At 36.6% G+C, this 20,466-nt stretch overlaps 1 protein-coding gene and 2 pseudogenes across 2 annotated transcripts; all 3 read left to right on the top strand.

Moving 5' to 3' along the window:
• The first annotated feature begins 12,047 nt into the window (after positions 1-12,047).
• Positions 12,048-14,919, top strand: LOC149500692 (uncharacterized; annotated as a pseudogene). Its single transcript, XR_016324825.1, has 2 exons — positions 12,048-13,053; positions 13,123-14,919. The product of XR_016324825.1 is annotated as an uncharacterized LOC149500692 (transcript).
• A 2,370-nt stretch (positions 14,920-17,289) lies between these two features.
• LOC149500691 (uncharacterized) lies at positions 17,290-18,048 on the top strand (the record flags this gene model as incomplete). Its single annotated transcript, XM_089735943.1, has 1 exon — positions 17,290-18,048. A coding segment is annotated over one exon (648 nt), but the record flags the coding sequence as incomplete, so codon positions are not given.
• Positions 18,049-18,131: 83 nt separating this feature from the next.
• LOC149500690 (uncharacterized) lies at positions 18,132-20,111 on the top strand (annotated as a pseudogene).
• Positions 20,112-20,466: the final 355 nt, after the last annotated feature.

Here is a 20,466-nt window from a genome sequence, read left to right as displayed (position 1 = left end):
TGTCTGTGTTAATTGTAGTGTAGATCTGAGGGGTTTCCTGTCGTATTTCATACGTTTACATACTTCGCAAGAGTTTATGACACTTGAAACAGTTTGTTCCACTTTATGCCAAAAGTATGTGCGTTTAATGTGTGTAAGTGTTTCTCTTATACCTCGGTGACATGTTTTACCTGTATGATATTTTTCAACGATTTCCTTTTGTTCTAATTCATTTTCAATAAAAACTACTCTTTTAGTATATTCGAAAAATTGTACCATTTCCTTTTTGAATAAAAAGATTACTGTTTCTGTAAATTGTCTCCTATGGTGGTCATCTTCGAAATAAATGAAGTATTTAGTATTGTTCTTTATGCATTCCTTAAGAAACTGTTTAACAAGGTCAGATCGATTAACTAGTAGGTGGACTTCTAAAATTCTTTGTTTTTCTCTAGACAAATTTTTTACTGAGAGTTTGTCGATAAGCCATGTATAGACTAAAATTTGATTTGATTTTGTATCTATGGCTTCTTGTAAGATAGGAATGCCTTTCGATTCTGTATCTTGTGCGGAATGAGCAGTTTCTGTGTTACTAGGTGAACTTTCGGATGCGGTCAGGGTGAAACTAGAGTATGGTATTGAATAAGGTGAGCGACAACGGGCTGTTAAAGTTCTCTCAGAGTCTGTGTCGGAAATAGACGTAGTTTCTAAATTTTCCTCGGGTTCTCTACGCAAATTTTCTATTTCTTTAATAATTTCTTTTACATGTTTATTTCTATTTCTATCTTTGTCAACGTTTACTTTCAATGAGCTTATTATCTTTGTCTAAGGCATTTATTTTAATACGCGATAAGGCGTCTGCGTTATTATTCAGTTTTCCACTTTTATGAATGATGTTAAAGTCGTATTCTGATAGTCTAAGTCTCCAACGGGTCAGTCTACTGTTTTTCTCTTTAAGGGTATTAAGCCAAGTGAGGGGTTTATGATCAGTCACAATTGTAAATTTTCTACCATAAAGATAGGGTCGAAAATGTTTGACTGCCCAAACGATTGCAAGCAATTCTTTTTCAGTTACACTATACCGTGTTTCAGCATCATTTAAAGTTCGGCTGGCATACGCCACAGGTTTGTCATTTCTTACTATTCCTTGTGATAATATTGCACCGAGAGCGAATTATTCTGAAGCGTCTGTTGCTGAAGTTGGTTCCAGTAAACTCTGGAAGAAATTTTCTCGAAGTGTCGTCCACCATTTTAGTACCAAGTAATTCCCTTGTACTTTTTTGTCCCTCTTGACTTTTGCCTTTTAATATTACAACTGTATTTGTTCTTCACTAACTGAATTGCTTCTAAACTCCATAGTAGTGGCGGTCGCGCAGTGGAAGCGTTTAGATTTCTTTTGGTAACTTAGTACACAAAAGTACGAGCACAATTTTATTAGCAGAGCAGAAGTGTCTTCTGGCATATTGCCATTGATACAATAATCATACATTACTTTATAGACTAACACATATATTACCATAGAGTAGTGCCCAGATCATGAAGTGGACAAAGTAAATATGCTCAACACTAATAGGAATATTGTTGTGGAATTTATGCGGGTCGAGGCAAATTGAAGTTTATCAAGGCTTCGAAGGAATTTAACAAAAAGCGGCCCAATCCAGAAAAGTTAAATACTGAGCTGATTGGCCTTCCTGGAGGTCCCAAACCAATATATGTAGCAGAATACTTACCCTTGCATACGTAGAAGCTCTTATTCTCTAGACGCACTTTTGCAAAGGAAAATAACTTTCAGTTCTGCTGGTCATTTAATGGAAACGTCTTATTACGAATTATTTATTATTAATTATCAAAAATGAACAAACCTTGAAGGACCTAATTAATAAAAATTGACTAGACCAAGTACTATCTTTTCCCATTATTTATAAGGTAATAACTGCATTATGTAACCATAGCCACCTCCACATCATACATCACTATTACAATCCTCTATTCACTCATATATTTATAAGATTATTAGGTAATGTTGTTTTATTAAAATAAAACTTCAATGTGTTGCTCCGAAAGAACAAATAAACGACATTTAAAGTTTATTTTATAATCTTGTAACTATCTAAATAGAAATTATTTTTTATATAATTTTACACAATGACATATTGTTTATCTGTCAAGGCTTCTCGACTTATCAGCACATGCGCGGACGTTCCGGCACATGTCGACAGCGCATGCGTGACATAATTCAAATTAAAGAAAGGAATAACTTTCTTTACATATTTACAATCACTCATACTTTTTTCGGACTATATATTTATATTCATTTCGTTAGGAAAGTATTTACAAAGGACACACGCTCAAACATAACCAAGTCATAAAATATATTAATTATATGTTAAATACGATACTTTATGAAGGATCTTATTCCTTTTCAAGTATAAAAATTATAGTACCTTATCTACACTAGGTCTTCCAAGAATCTCACGGACTTTATACTGCAGCTTTTCTTTGCTGGCGAGTAGACTATTTTGTGTTACTTCACTCTCAAAATGGCTGATTTAAATAATTTAAAGCAAGAATTCAAAGACCTAGTCATATCTGACGCTTCGTATTTATATTTTAAGATTCTTGAATTATTATTATTATTGTTAAAAGGCTTCAATACAGCTGTAAGCTCATTCAGGGTTTCCATTTCCACAGCACTTCGCAAAGGACATGGGCCATTTTTGGCCTAGCTACTCATGCTCTCAAGGACGCGAATGAAATATCTACAGAAAAAAAACATTTCATTTTTACATACTTATTATAAAATTTAAGGGTATTTTAATGGTGGAATAATAAAAATCATAAATAAAAAGAAATTAGCATGACTAAGCTACATTGATAATATTGAAGGAGTTGCCATAGGTAAAATATATTTATATTTTAAACAATACACATTAAATATTTTTGAAAAAGACATTATATTGCAAAAAACTAGGAAAATATATTAACATATTTAATTAATGGATTTTAAAACTAATATAAAACATTCTATCTAAACAAAAATCTATTTTTATACTTTTAAATCCGTAGACATTACATTACATTGATCAATAATTATTGATCTTAAGCAAAAAAAAAAATTACGCTTATTTATTGTTTATTGACGTTTTATATTTGACCAATCGTTTTCGCACTCGTGCGCATTGTGGATATTATTAAGTGTTTCGTTGCGATATACCTGCTTATTATATTTTGTTGTGCATAAGATTAAGTCTTGGCGTTCATTGAATTAGGTCTGTGTTATAAAGTATAGTAATATAAATAATATTTAAGCTGATGATGATGTTAAAGTGTAAGCGTATTGACAGCAAAATATATGATATAGGTAACCTAAAAATCTTATCTTATTTTTTAAATATCTCTGTATCCCCATGAACAATATTGATTTTAATTTGTTTATAATAAAATAAAAGGGATATATAGTCTGTTATTTAAACTTAATTTCATTACTGTCCTTGAACTTCGTTTAGTGGGCCGTGCAATGTATGGAGAGTGTCCCATGTCCCTTGGGAGTCACTATTACTCTCAATTACAATTTCTGATATTACAATTCTTAACTTTAGGATTTGCACTAACATAAAAAAGTTGAGTTCCATCTACTTCAATACATCTGCAATAAGTTTTAAAACTGATTCTTCCGAAACATTATTACGCATTTTTCATAGCTTATCCGACTGCACAACACTATTTTTAATCCAATTAACAATTTCTCGTACTTTTATAACAGCTGATTCAGCACTGGGTAACTTTAGTGCTTCTTCAACTACAAGATTTATGGTATGCGCAAAACACGTTAAATGTTTTTTTCGCCTAAAGACCTTCGTAAGCCTACATTGAACTGGCATTATCTGTTACAGCTGCACGAATTTTGGTAGGTGGACTATACCATGTTTTCAAAATATCAAGCAGGTTTTCCAATATGTAATCAGCTGTATATCGCTCACTTAATGCACGAGTTGCAAAATAATACATACACATTTTACCATTTTCTACAAAATGTATGGTGACTCCCATGAATCCTACTTCATTGATTGTTTCTGTCCATATGTCTAGCGTTAAACAGAAATTGTCTATCTTGCATAATTTGGACTTAAAAATAGTAACACGAGCTGCGTACTTTTCGGTAGTCCTTTTCTTTAAATACTTTGCATTATGAAGTTTAAAAGTAGATTCCAGTTCTTTTAAAAGTCTTCAAGGCTGTTGGGGTCCAAGGGGAAGTTTTGTTGAGTTCCAAAGAGTAAACTAAGTATGTTGTTTGAGCACCTTTATTATGTCGGTTAAGCACAGATGGTAACGTCTTAACGAGTGCGTGTTGCTAAGTGCACTGCTCTAAGAATATAATAAAATAACCTGACACCACAATGACGACGCACGGCGTGTCCACGTATTAGTTAGGTATGTGCAAACCGTACAAAGGCCTTCACCTTCAACTATGTTAAATGGATGCATATTTTGACAGATTAAAAACATCAATGCTTAAACAATTCTGTTATACTTTGTACCACCGGCTGAAAACAAAACTTATTTTAATATAATTGGATATTAAAATAAATATTTATATTTTTGTTAATAATCCTAATATGATCAGTATTAATATTAATTTGTTAATATTTAATTAAATATCTATTTCTTTACCATTGTTAAATGAAATTCGATCAAACTTTTGATGTTGATGGTTGGGATTGATCCTATTCCATTAAATGCTTTGAGCTAGCCACGTTATTGTATTTTTTGAACTGAAACATAAAGACAAAAAATAACACTCGATAGATCGATAATCTGCAAAGTATCAATAATCCCAACCCCAAAACTACAGCCACTAGCCACTTAATAATAACAAACACATAAGCTTTGTATAAATCGTATGCATACAAACGAATTATCTCATCGTCCGTCCGTCAACCATGTCATTATCAGTATATAGACGGTCACAGTACCACTGCTGGATACACAACCCAATTTTTATACAAAAAGGATTTAATCTACTTTTTAATTTAACATTTTAGGAAAACAGACGCAAAAAAGAAAAGTATAGGATCGTACCTTTCGTTGGTGCCTTTATTTGATTTTTTCTCTAATTTGCCTTTATCTTAACACTCTTTTTGTAATGTGAAACAATCGTTTTCACCTTATTAATTAGCTCCCGTACTCTTTCGTCTGCAGTGTTTAGCTATTAAATTAAGCGTGTGAGCGTAGTAACCGAAATGCTTGACACTCAGGGAAGCCAATTTTCAATTTGAAGTTTATGCAATTTTTCAGAGTTGTCTACACTATTTTTGATAAGTTTTACAATATTGCGCACTTTAATAATTGTTCCTTGCTGAATGTCTTGTTGTTCTCTTCAATGAAACGATTTGGCTCGTATTTACAGGTTTATTAAAAGATTAAAACTGTAGAACAAATAATAATGAAGTGCAATATTGTTGTATGTGAGACGTTAGTTCCCGGCTCGGTAGTTTGTTTTAGCCGGTTATCGTCGCAACACACACACTGGGTCTGGACAAACCAATCGATCCCTGGTCGGGGATGGATACGGAACTTACCCAGCAAGGTATCCTAGGTCCCCGATGTACGTCTAGGATTCAACAAATTGTGTAAATGCACATACGCACCTGGGACTGCCACACCGAGCTCCTGGACGCGTGCACTGTTCTAGAATCACTAGGCCTTGTTAATGAATTATAATTTAACTTCACCCGCGGTCGTCGATTTCGGTTAAGTTTAAATGTTCTAGATTCGGTTGCGTGTTGCTCGGCTCCCGTTCGTAATCGATGTGTGTGTGCATGCGATGTTGCTTCGCTGTCATTTGATGGATCCGAACGTGGAGATCGATTGGCGTTGTAAAATGTCAGATTTAAAATTTGCCGCGAAGACGGCACAATTGTAGTAGATAATGTAATCGTTAAAGATGTATATGTGTTCGCGATCGCTCGATAAAGTGAAGCTCGGTGGTGGGCGAGAATAAAAACTTGTTTGGAGGGGGATTTAGAGATCCTTAACAATAATTAACCCTTTAATCTCTGCGCCACTAAGTATTACTTCCGTGACTAAATTAATTGTGTGAGCGAAACATGGCAAATTATTACAGTCACCAACAATTAATTTAACTCCTGCCATTATATTAGCACCACTGTCTGAAACCACGCATCAGATTTTAGGTATAGAAATGTTCCAATTGTTCAGAGTTAACTGAAGTCTATCTGCTATATAACTCGCAGCATGATTAGAACTCAACTCTGTTACTCCAATATTGCGACTATATATAATAGTCCCTACAAAAAATTTACAGTTAAATGGAAAGGCCTTTGTTCTAATTTTGTATTAGGACCAGTGTCGCCGCTTGACCCCCACTATTTTAATTTCTACACATACGCAATACTATGATTACAAATATTTCGCACACAACAAAATCACGCACACATAAATCTCAGGGCAGGTATTCGTTCGACTATTACTAAGCTTATTAACACTAAGTTCCGTAGGCATACACATTCACACACGCAAAAAGGCAATAAAAATGTTCATACACGCTAGTGCTTGATAAAGCCGATATTCTTTGTCGATAAATTGTCTGATGAATGTATGGGGAAAAACATGAAATAAATATAAAAAAAAAACTATTTTACTTTTATGGCGGCAATAATCAAAGGACGAAAAGGTATGGTATGCTTATCACGTAATGCGATTAAGGTCTCATCATTAATAGTTACTAAAGAATCCTCCGACTCTAAAAGACGGACAGCTCTATGTAAATCACCCTCATGAACCTTGGCTTCGATTCTTTTGATAACGGATCGTGGCTTGTATTTGAAGTCATACGGGCTGGTATTGTTTACATTTTCCTTAACCTTTGCAGTAAGCGAACAGGGATCACTTCGATCTAGAATTCCAGTCGTGTAAGAAAAGGACAACAAGGAAACCCAGTCTTCTACACCGTTATTGTTTATACAGCTGTCTGTAATGACTCTGAGCTTTCCTGCGACTAAATTCCTGGTCCCCTTAAGGATGTGCTTAAGCACAGGAATTTTATTTTGATAAAATGGCAAATTGTCCAGAGTATGGATAACACTCTGGGCTTGTGGATGAGCATCAACACTTACAAACACGGCACCCGAGGCAGTATCGACAGCTGTGTCGGACTATCCTTATGCATGTGAGAAATATGCACATTTAGACCCCGGGGCATCACAAAAACATGTGTGGAACCCGGACGATGGGGGCATGTTGCCGTTGTGGGACTATTCACTGTTTAAAATCGTTATAAATAATTACAAAATATATAACATCAATAGCAACAATATTCACTTAATCATTTAATATTATCCACCAGCAGTTTCGTCAATTGCACAAAAAATAAGATAAAAGTTAATAAACCTAATTCCACAAACAATTCATTGAATGATAATTAAATAATAAATAATTTATATAATTATCAATTAGTAGTAGAGTAGTTGTTATTAGTCAATCAGGGTAGATTTGCATTAAGGAATGCAAGCTGCTCGACTTTTTTGCTTTTAGACGACATCTTCTATCGTTTATAATAAGCCCTGTCTTCGAAAATAATTGCTCGGAGGGTACTGACGTAGCCGCAATATTGTATTTTGTTCTAAATAAATGCGATAGGTGAGGGTAAATTATTTTATGATCCCTCCACCATTGCGAGGGGCTATTCCACTTTTCCTCGCTATTCTTGCGAGGCAGCATCTCATCGTCCAGATACATGTGGAGTTCTCTGATAGCTCTCGCTTGGGCTGAAGTTGGTCGAATTTGTTCCAAGCGCCAACCTTTTCAATATTTTTTCAGTTCTCTTCAACATCTTCATTTGTCTTTGTCAATTGTTTTTATTAATAATACTTACTGTTAACATGTGAACATGTTTTTTTAATTCTGCGACAGCTTGCTCGTTTTTAAAACAGTAATTTAAACCTAGGGTCTAACAACGTACAAAGACCAATGGTTTTACTGTGTTCGACGCCAGAAAATCATTCTCTTAAACCTGGGTGTAGAGACGTGATCATTTCCACAACTACTGGATAAAAGAGTCTGTAGTGTCTGTATTCTTTTTTGTTCAAAAACTCATCACAAACAGTTTTTTAATACTTCCGGTTAAATATCCCTCACCACTTATTGAACAAGTAGCCGGTTAAATATCCCTCACCACTTATTGAACAAGTAACCACTTCAAGAGGTTGTAAAACTGCATATTTCGCCCATTATCCCCCAATCCAGCGTGCTGATATCTGTGTGCTTGGTGCGGGTTTTTTAACGTTCTCGATAGCGAGCCAGTTTGCTCAAATTTGTATGCAATTGGAACAGCGCCCCTAGCGGCAAACGTACCCGGTGTTATTTTGTGAGCGCGAGTTCATATTAACGTTGCCGTCTCGCAATCGAGTAATTTTACCGAAGTACCACGAATGACATTTGTGCGAGTGCGAGTTACAAATTAGTGGATTCTGACATTTTGATCGAGTATTTCTATATTACATTTTTTAACAGGAGAGGCAAAGATATCTTACCATACAGCCCAAATTTTTTTTTTAAATGAAATATGATATAGAGGGAAATGAAATAAAGTTGATTAATTGGAAACATTGATGAATTGACATGAAATGAAATGAAATGAGATCAGATGATATGGGATGAAATATAATAAAATTACCAACTTCAAAGTTCTTGCTACAAAACGTACTCCTATAATCCCGACGCCCTCAGTTAGGACGGCTTTTGCTCGCCGATTTAGCTCCTACATGAAACCATACTTGTATAACAGACTCAACAAAAAATACAAAATTCTTAACCTAAATTACGAAGAAGTTAAAAGAAAATTAACAAAAGAACTGCTTAATTGGTCCTACTCTTTTTCGGAGGAGTTTCTGAAATGCATTAAGTGACCCTAAACACATACCTATGGTAAAAATCATTACACCTGTTCCTTTTCTTTTTATATATATGTGTATGTGTGGGTATGTGTGTGTATGTAGGTATATATATATGTGTGTGTATATATACATGTATAATATTCGCTTACCTATTTTGATTTTCTCGTATATTCAGCACCGTTATTACTAGTTTTAAGATACTTCTGTAAAAAGCTCTCCACGAGACAGGCAGTGCCTAGTGTGGAGAGTTTTTAGCAAACTGTCGTGTAAATGTTTTTCAAGGTTAATAAATAAATTATTATTATTATTATAGTAAAATGGTGGTTATTTACTGAAACTTTTTCAGTGTACTATTTGGAAGATTCCGAGAAGCTGCGTCCAGCGGTTTGTTTTATTTTCCCACATTTATTACCAAAATGTAAACCACCGTTATTACACATTTAAACCTGAAGAAACACTATATAGACAAAACAAAACAATTCACACAACTTCGCTTTACGCGTTCCCGCCTAAAAGTCAGTATTTCTTCACTTCACTTTACTTCAGCAAATTAAAGTTGTCGCTAAAAAAAACATATTTTGTTCTTTTTGTTGATTTTGTTGTGTTACGTTGGCATAAAGGTCTCGTTACCAGGCCATAAAATATACAAAAAATATGTTTTTACAATACAAGTAGATCAAAATATTAGGTACCCATTAAATAAGTATAATTCGATGATGGCAGCACGTAATTTTTTTGCTTGGAAGATGCTATCGACCGCTGTAGTACAGGATGAGCGAAACTATATGTCTAGTATTTGGATAAAGAATAGAAATTCAAATAATCCAGTAACAAATCTTAGTGAGATCAAATTTAGGAGAATTTATCGTTTTTCGAAGAAGACGTTTAAGTTCTTATGCGAAGAACGTAGACAATTAACAAATTTAAGATCATCTCAACGTGTCAGCTTGGAAGTCAAGGTAATATCTTTTAATAACATTAAAATATACGTAAACATACATCATTCTTATATTTTTTATAAAAATTTTGAAATTCTACGTACTATCTGCGCTATTTTTCTACGCAAGGGAATCTTACCAGCGGCCAGTGGGATTTGCAAAAAATGTGTAATGTGTATATTGAAGAAGTAACGGAAGCTCTAATATAGTAGGATATGTTATGCAAATATATTAAGTTTCCAGACACTCCAACTGCCAGACAAGAAGTTAGTCGAAGGTATTAAAGATATCATAACAAGAATACTTTCTAATGGTTAATAAGGTACTTATAGTTCCAATGGTATTTATAATATTATCAATTTCAGATTTTTTTATAAACATCAAATACCAGGTGTAATTGGATGCATAGACTGTAGTCATTTTAGAATATTTGGTCTTCCTAAAAGAGAAGAGCATCAGTATTATTGCCGAAAACACTATCATTCTATTAACGTCCAAATGGTAAATAAGTAAAATTTTTCTTTACCATCTAATTATTGTAAGACTGACTTTACTGCATTATAAATGTGGGATTTGCTCAAAGTAAATAGCAGTTTTTTGGAAAAGTAACAAAATTTATTAGATAACACGTCGTAATCGTTCACAGTCGTTCACACTCTTACTATGCCCGATCGCCATCTTGACCTGTCCCTCGTCTTCCGTCCCTTTCTTCCTCATAAATTCATCCCTTTCACTCGAAAACGTTCGGTTTCCCAGATAAATGAATATAATATTTACACTATGTGATGATGAATATAGAATCGTCAACGTTAATGCTAAATTCGGAGGTGCAAATCATAATTCATTTATATGGGATAATAGTGACTTAAATCAATACATGCAGTTGTTGCACCAAAATAATTTAGGTAAACAAAATATTGGTTAAATTAAGAGTAAAATTAAAGGGTAGACAAGTGCATGATTGATATTGGAATAAAGGTAAACAGTAAGTAGTCTGTCTCTACTACAGAGGTTAGTCATGCCAGAGCTTCATTAAAACCACAGCAAAGTGAGACTGGGTTGGTTAATAATATATCATTATATGATAGGATTATGTGAAATTGTATCTGTATTAATTTTTGTTTCAGGAGACTCGTGCTATCCGCAACCTCCATGGCTGATGACTCCAATTTTGAATGCTACCCCAAATACACCTCAAAGTAATTATAATCAGAAGCATATGAGAGCTAGAGTTGTTATTGAAAACACATTTGGAAAACTCAAAAATCGTTGGCGGTGCCTTAATAAAGACAGGGTTCTTCATTATAAACCTCTAAAATGTACTAGAATCATACTAGCCTGTTGTGTTTTGCATAATATAGGCATTAATTATGATACTGTAGACGATGCAGATAATGTATGTCGATGCACGGACACCACCCGCGACACTTACTTGTTTTACTCTTATTAGAAATTTACTAAATATTAATGCAGTCCACTCTTTTATTTAAAACACCGGTCTACCCCAGAGCAATCGTAACAATGTATGTATGAATTTATAAATGTATACAAGTTTTAATTTTAGTCAATGATATTAATATTCGACAAAATCATTTGTATCCTATTAATATTTTTTTTTAAAGTGATTACCAAGGCCATGATGAGATGATGAGAGAAACAAATTCTACAGCCGATTTAATAAGAGACAGGGTACTAAGGGATCAATTAGTTAGAAGATTATATCAGCAATAATTGTGTCTTAGATTATATGATCATTGATCCATTTCTTTATTTAGATTTTATTTTTTCTGTTATTTTAGTTATAATAACAATCTTATAAAAATATTTATTATAACTAACTGTCTATGTTTAGTGTGGAGATAAACAATAGTTAAAAGAAAAAAGCCTAAATAAAAATAAAAGAATAAGAATAGCATCAGTCTTTTTTTTTTATCTATGTATAAATGTATCTATGTTTCTATGTTTTTTTGCGACAATGTTACGCTCAGCTGTGTTACCCACTGCATCTTCTTTTTAATCTCTCATTATCAACTGGTGTTATGCCCCGTATTTGGAAGCGATAATTCGTGGTCCCAGTTTTTAAGAGCGATGATAAACATAACAGCTAAGTACAGGCCAATTTCTAAAATTTGTGCCATCCCTAAGATGTTTGAACGTATAGTTTATGATTTTTTATTTCCATTGATTAGACCTCATATTATAGAGCAGCAACATGGTTTTATAAGCCATAGATCTGCTTCTGTGAGACAAACTTCTGTGAGTTTTTGGATTATTGAATGCCATAGAGGATGGATGGATTATTGAATGCCGTATTGCGTATTGAACGCCATGGAGGATGGTCACCAGGATGATGTGGTGTACACGGATTATGCCAAAGCGTTCAATCGAATAAATTTTGACATTTTGATTGAGAAATTGCATGGACTTGGGGTCACGGTGATTTGCTGCGATGTCTTGAGTCTTTTGTTAGAGATCGCAGTCAGGCTGACTTTCAATGGTTTTTGTTCTTCATTTGCACCTGTTCCCTCGGGAGTTTCTCAGGGCTCTCATCTCCTATGCTATTTAATATATATGTCAATGACGTTTCAAATGTTTTCAAAAAATCCAAATTCATTATGTACGCTGATGACAAAAAAGTATATAAAGTTATAAAGTCCTTAAATGACTGTTTGGAATTACAGGATTGTAAGGTTTATGATTATTTATATGATTATATAGAGTCCTGTACATATTAAGAATTACTATTAAATATGAGGTTTATATTGCAAACCATTAAAATATTGTTTATTAGTTGCTCAATTGACTGCTTTTAAAGTCACGTGACTAAGCCACGTGACCGGCCGAGAGGGATAGTCGACAGACATTTAAAAGAGCTTGCAGGCGGTCAGAAGCGCGCAGTTGAACAAGACGCATCAATGTAAAATTGGCAAATTAAATCAGAGTGTGAATAAAGTTAGTCTGTTTAATTTATATGTCTGACACCCAAAAGGTCAGAAGTGGGATAAATAAGGCTCTAGAAAACTACCCTTACTACGTCCACGGCTCGGAAAAACTTTCAGTTACGCTCAACTGTGACATGGAGGACGACACTAGCCGAGGGGAAGGGTCTAGTGCTCGTTTAGTAAAAGGAAGTGGCTTAATGATGAAAGGAGCCCATGTGCTTAGTCGAGGGGAAGGACTAACACATGGGAGTGACCAAGGAGCATCCGAGGTTAAGGATGTAGGTCAACAGGAAAGGATTAGGAGGATGAGCTCGAGGATAGAGCATGGAGCATCCGAGGTTGAGGATGTAGGTCGACAGGAAAGAATTAGGAGGAGGAGCTCGAGCATAGAGCAATCGGTACCATTGGATAAAATAGACAAGGACACGATGATTCGAAGAGAACGGTTGCGTGGAAAGCGATCGAGTGAACGACGATCGCGTAGGCAGCGGTCGAGCAGGCAACAATCAAGCGGCTCTGACGACAGGGACGAATACGAAAGAAGGAGATGGAAAACAAGGACAAGGACAGGACAAAGGAGACGGCATGCGTCTTCCTCTTCAGGATCTGATATGGGGTCACCGCAGCTTCCGCGCAGGGTTAAGCGTGGTAAGGAGGACGACGGTTCAGATACAAAGGTATTAGTAGATAAATTCTTGACTATTCTTGACAAAATAAAAGGTTCAGATAAGCCCAAACTTACGTTCAACAAAAATGTTATCCCCGAATTTGACCCAATGGCAAAGGAACAAACTATTCTTACTTGGCTGACGAAAGTGGAAGAATGTGCTTACATATATGGGTGGGAAGACAGGGAAATTATCCACTATTCCTTGCCCAAGCTTTCTGGTGTCGCTAAAACTTGGTATTAGGGCTTATCTAGCCTGTTATTTACATGGACTGAGCGGAAACAAAAACTTGTAGAATCTTTTCCCCAAAGCGAGGACTATGCTGAGTTATTGCATAAAATGTTAGCAAAAACAGTTAGATACGGTGAGTCGCTTGAACATTACTATTATGCGAAAATTAACTTGTTAAATCGTTGCAAAATTTATGGCAAGGAAGCGGTAGATTCTTTACTGTACAGGGTTGAAGATCGTGCCGTTAAAGTTGGTTCTCAAGCCGCTCAAATTAAGCAACCTGAGCAAGTGCTCAAATAGCTTAGAACCGTTAAGGTAGGCAAAGTTCGTGACTCCAGTAACGATGCCAACCTGAAAAAAACAAATCAATCTGGCACGAGCAGGGCGGGCCCTAGTTACCGCACCGTCTCCTTCGAGGCGGCGTGCTTGCTCGCCGGGGCGCCACCCTGGGACCTGGAGGCGGAGGCGCTCGCTGCCGATTACCGGTGGCGTAGCGACCTTCGCTCTAGGAGGGAAGGGCGCCCCGGCGAAGGAGTAGTTCGAGCGCGGAGGCTCCACTCTCGGCGGTCCGTGCTGGAGGCGTGGTCTCGCCGCTTGGCGGACCCATCGGCCGGCCTCCGTACCGTCGAGACGGTCCGCCAGGTTCTCGCGGACTTGGTGGGCCGCGACCGCGGATGCTACACCTTCCGGCTGACGCAAATGTTGACCGGCCATGGTTGTTTTGGTCGGTACCTTTTCAAAATAGCCGGAAGGGAACCGACGGCGCAGTGCCACCACTGCGCTGACTGCGACGAGGATGACACAGCGGAACATACATTGGCGCGTTGCTCTGGATTCGACGAGCAACGCGCCGCCCTCGTCGCGGTCATAGGAGAGGACCTCTCGCTGCCGCGCGTCGTGGCTACGATGCTCGGCAGCGACGCGTCCTGGAAGGCGATGCTCGACTTCTGCGAGTCCACCATATCGCAGAAGGAGGCGGCGGAGCGAGAGAGGGAGAGCTCTTCCCTTTCCGCACCGATCCGTCGCCGTCGAGCCGGGGGCCGGAGGCGAGAATACGCCCGTACTGTTACATATGCCCCTCAATAATAACGTAATATAAATAATAATGCCGACTAAGGCATTCTTGAATGCATTGTCTCTATATAAAGACGATATATTGCTAAAACGCGGCAGAACAGATTTGGCTTGAGTAGCGGAAACACACATCATTTGTACTACTTCTTTAATAAAATAAACTCCGTGCCAGTCACCGTGTCCTTTTTTAAAAAGAGCTCCTGGACCCACCCCGTAACAGTGGTGTCAGAAGTGGGATGGTCAGTACGTTACACTGGCTATCCGGATTGTCTTGAGCTCTTGATTCCACGTTGCGCTCATTGCCGCTGCTCTCATCATCAATATCGTAAAGGAAGAAAACCTGCAAAATCTACAATATCATCTTCAACATCTTCAAAATATCTTCAACGTCATCTTCAACATCGTGAGAAAGAAAACTTACAAAAATCTGCCACATCATACCCGCTCGTGCCGGTCAGTATTGATCGGCTGGTGTCAACCTGACAAAAACACGCAAAAACCAATAAGCCTGATATCGACGTCCTGCTGGTTTCTGTGAAACAAGCCCGAAGATTCGCCCGAAGCTCCAGTAGGTACTCGTAAAAATTCAAGCCGTTTTTCAACCACCCCTATACCTTGATGAACAGTCTCGAGTAGATGAGCCCCTTACGTTCGATGACTTGTCTCCGTTACCACCCCCCATAGACTTCAGCGCCCCAGGTTCCGTCCCTTCAGAAACCCCTCTTGGACAAGAAATGCCTAGCCACCCTACTCAACCTCCTACAAAAGTCCCTTCTCCATCACTGCCCTCGCAACCGTCACGGTCGACTCCTGAAACCTATGAACAATATCTAAAAATGTCCCGACAATCGAAAGATCCGTTTAACACAAATATTCAGGAATTTAACGACTCTCTACTTAAAGCTAAATGTAAGCTGATAGCCTACCCTACCTCAATTGACCTTGATGAGTCTGTACCATATTGTTCAGAAATCATAGAAATGTCCACAAGTACGCCTGACATACGTGAAGTGGAGAGAGAATTGTACTCATTTTATTCTACCGATAACGCCAGTCATTTATTTACACATTTGTTTGTCCGTGTTCATTTTTACGATGAGTTTACGTATAAAGATATTTTTAATGTTTTACGTTGTTGCCGTGACATGATAACTACATGGTATAGCGAGGAAAAAGAATGTGCTATATAAGATTTCTCAGACCCTTACACGAAATTGTCATTTACGAAAATTTACAATATCGTTGCGTTTCTATTTCATGACACTCAAATCAAAATAAATATTTACCATAACAATATCCTATATCCTACGCCTTCCGAAATAAAAAAAATATTAAGAGATCACCATGATTCCACGACTGCAGGTCACCCCGGAGTCGCTCGTATGTTAGGACGAATAAAAGAACTATATTGGTGGAAAAGTATGCGACAAGACAGAAAACTATGTCAAAAATTGCAAATCGTGCCAAATAAATAAACCGCTGCGCCAAGTTAATCGCTCCCCAATGATAATCACGTCTACCGCCACTAGAGCTAATGAGAAGTTATTATATTATATAGATTTAGTGGGGCCATTACCCGAAACACACCATAACAAATTCAAATTCATTCTTACGTTACAAGATGATCTCACTAAATATTCTCAAGCATATCCCATGGTCACATGCTCCGCCGAAGAAACAGCTCGTTCATTAGTAAAGTATATCTCCCACATCGGTATCCCTAAGATCATTATTACAGATCAAGGTGCTAACTTCTCGTCCGAAGTAATGAAGCAGTTAGAGCGCTTATTCGGAATAAAACACATTTTTGCTTGTCCATATCACCCGCAGACTTGTGGCGCCCTAGAAAGAAGTCATTCGACTCTGAAAGAATATCTTAGGTCGTATATAGTTGAAAACCAACATACATGGGACTTATATCTTAGAACAGCAATGCTAGCGTACAATTCCAATATCCACTCTACGACAGGCTTTTCACCATTAGAACTGTTATTCGGGTTTAAACCCTACATCCCTAAAAGTATAGACTCTCTCGACCTTAATACATACAGCGATTATATAAGAGCACTTAATCACCGGTTATATTACAGCCGTCAAAAAGCTTTACAAAATATAGAGTCGTCAAAAGAAAGATCAAAAAAATACTACGACTCTCACTCGAAACCGATTATCTATAATATTGGTGACATGGTCTACGTCCGTTGTCATCATAAGCAAAACAAAGCCTTATCTCCTGTATGGAAAGGCCCATACAAAATCATAAAAATAAACGGCAACCACACGGTCACCTTATTAATGAACCGTAAACACGCGCGTCACCATTATGATGAAATAAAATTAGCAAATGACGACGCATTATAATCTTATTAAAGCTAACTCGTTTAAATAACCCCTTTATTTTCGAACACACTTAATTCTTTTACTCAAAAAGAAAAAAAAAATACATTATAATTATAATAATAATCTTACACTGAATAACTATTTGAAACTTTTACTATTTTATATGTTTACTATTTTACAATATTTTATTTAGTGGTGATAATAAACGAATGCTTACTTATTACTATTTCTGTTCCCTTTCAGGCCCATCTTAGTGCTATGTACAAGTCATCAAATCATAACCCAGATAACAGATAGTCCCGGTCTATACTACGATAGACTAACTGACGTCAAATTTACTAATGATAACTGGAATGTTGTAACTTATTTAAATACTAATAACATACAGTCTCATCTTGATAAAGTAGATCAATTATTTGAAAAAGTAAACTCTTTCTGTAAGGACTTCGAGTCCTCCAAAATCCAGTTCGATTGCATGAACGCCATTTCGTCGTTACAAAGTCAACACGATAATAACATCAAAAAGTTTGCTTCTGTATCCTATCTTACTAGTAGTCGACAAAGTAGATCAAATCGTGGGCTACTCGACTTTGGTGGCTCTGTTCTTAAAACATTCTTTGGCACTCTAGATTCCAACGACGGTGTCAAGTTCTCTGATGCTATCGACCAAGTACAGTCAGACGAAAAAGCTTTAGCGCATCTTATGCGTGATAATATACATGTAATAAAATCTACAATTTCCACATTTAATAATTCAATGTTAAAATTCAGTGAAAACGAGAAACGTCTAAATAAAAATCTAGAAATCATAAATTCGGCATTCGAATCTATACTATCTATACTTCTATACTAATATTATAAAGAGGAAAGATTTGTTTGTTTGTTTGTTTCGAATAGGCTCCGAAACTACTGGACCGATTTGAAAAAATCTTTTTCCATTAGAAGCAGACATTGTCCCTGATGAACATAGGCTACTTTTTTTTTGTTTTTGTTTCATGTGTGTTTTAATGTTTCCGAAGCGAAGCGAGGGCGGGTCGCTAGTATATTATAAATTCTAACGATAAATTACAAATAAAAACAAAATTTAATTCTTTATTCCAGTCCTTAGAAAGTATAATCATTGCATTGTCTTTCGATATCGAAGACATAAACAACGCTATTTTATTTAGTAAAATGAATATTTTGCACCCGACTGTACTCAGCCCATATCAATTATATGTCGAGTTGGAGAAACATATAAATGACTTACCTAAGCATTGCGAACTTCCTATATCAATATCTTTACAGAACATTCACGAAGTTATCGATATTTCTAAACTGGTATGCTACTATCATAATAATCGTATTATCACTATAATCAAGATACCCCTCGTGTTACCTCAAGTCTATAACCTTTACCATATTGTTCCTATGCCAGTTCCTTATGACTTAACAAAACCAGACACTTATGCACTTATAGCACCAAACAAGCCATACATGGCATTAACAACAGATCGTATGCTTTCCTCACTGTTAGAAGACTTAGACAAGTGCAAATTCGTGAGTGAAAAGTGTTATATTTGTGAATTGGGTAATGTGTATTCGACGCTTGCGAATCCAACGTGTGAGACAGTTATCTTAACCGAAGTTGTCAATAAAGTTCCAAGTTCATGTTCGGAAAAACTCTTAAGGGGTCACGTAGATTCCTTCTTTAAACTTAATAAAAATAGATGGATATTTGTTCAATCTGAGCCTGGAAAATTACATGTAACTTGTTCTAGTAATAGTCTCAACTATGATTATGTTTTGTTAGGAACAGGAATAATGTCCCTGTTTAAAGACTGTAAAGCTTTCTTCAAAACTTTACAATTTTCGTCTAGTGAAACATTTATTTCTAATGTAACAACTCAAGTAGCTAACTTCAACATTTTGGAAGATGATTGTTGCGAACGTACAAAACTAAATAAAACTAGCTAGACTTCCCTTGTTAAAATTAAATAACCTTAATAATTTAGACTCATTGTTACATGCCAGTATTCATCTAGATACTCTAGAAAAAGAATTAAATCATTTGGAAAGTCCTTCGCACTTTCAAAAATATGCTGTTCATTATATGTCTATAAGTTATTCTCTTACTCTTCTGTTTTTCTTGTACCTTATATTTAGATTTCGTAGATGGTTTTGTTCAAGTAAACATAATTCTCATTGTTGTATACAAATCTTTAATCAACAACAAATCAACAACAAATCAGCAACAATCAGCAACAAAGATCGTAAAAACGATCATAATAATGTTTTTTTTTTTTTTTTTTTTTTTTATTGCCCATGTAGGCAGACGAGCATACGGCCCACCTGATGGTGAGTGGTTACCGTCGCCCATGGACTTCAGCAATGCGAGGGGCAGAGCCAAGCCGCTGCCTACAAACTGTGCAAATAAATAGTGAAAAAGATTATTCATGTCCTAGGCCTTTTAGGAGAAATCTTATGTTGTCAAATTCGTCTAATAATGTCGTCGTCGAGTAATGTTATAATAAATTATATTCTTTTAAATAAATTGTATAAGTTTAATTAATAATTATAATTAAGACCTTTAATAATTATAGATTTACTTACTATATCCTGTTTTCGTATTTAACTTAATAATTACTTAAGTGTTTTTGATATTGTACTTAACGTTTATTTCTTTAAGATATAGTTACTATTTTATTTTAAGTACTTACTTGTTTTATCCTGTATCGTATGTTTTAGTTTTCCTATTTTGTTATCCAAAACAAAAGCCAAATTCTATACTTACCGCTCTAGTTTATCTCAACGTCAACGTCCGTGACCATTCATCGGTAACGATGAATCTTAAGGAGGGGGATGTTACATATGCCCCTCAATAATAACGTAATACAAATAATAATGCCGACTAAGGCATTCTTGAATGCATTGTCTCTATATAAAGACGATATATTGCTAAAACGCGGCAGAACAGATTTGGCTTGAGTAGCGGAAACACACATCATTTGTACTACTTCTTTAATAAAATAAACTCCGTGCCAGTCACCGTGTCCTTTTTTGAAAAGAGCTCCTGGACCCACCCCGTAACAGTACGTCCCGGCCCCTGTAGGTAGCGGACTCCCCCCGGTGAAGGTCAAGGGGCGACCTGAGGGAGTGAGGCCGCGCGGCGCGCTACCAGCACTCTAGCGCGCTGCCGTGGAGTGAATAGAGCGACCGGTTGACGGTGTATCGCGTCCCGACCCGGCAGGCTGGTTTTGGTCCAGCGGGGTATTCCGGGACACCAGCGGCACCGTCTGGGCGGCCCGACGGGCTGCCGTACCGAGACGGCCGACGTTTCAGAGCCTTCGATTCGCCTCGAAGGCTCCGTCGGCTGGGCGTCCTTGGGGTGAGCCGCGCCGTC

The sequence above is a fragment of the Bombyx mandarina genome, chromosome 20 (assembly GCF_030267445.1).
Source record: "Bombyx mandarina strain Sakado chromosome 20, ASM3026744v2".
Lineage (NCBI taxonomy): Eukaryota > Metazoa > Arthropoda > Insecta > Lepidoptera > Bombycidae > Bombyx > Bombyx mandarina.
Note: the sequence above shows the minus strand (reverse complement) of the source record. Positions and strands in the feature narration are given on the sequence as shown.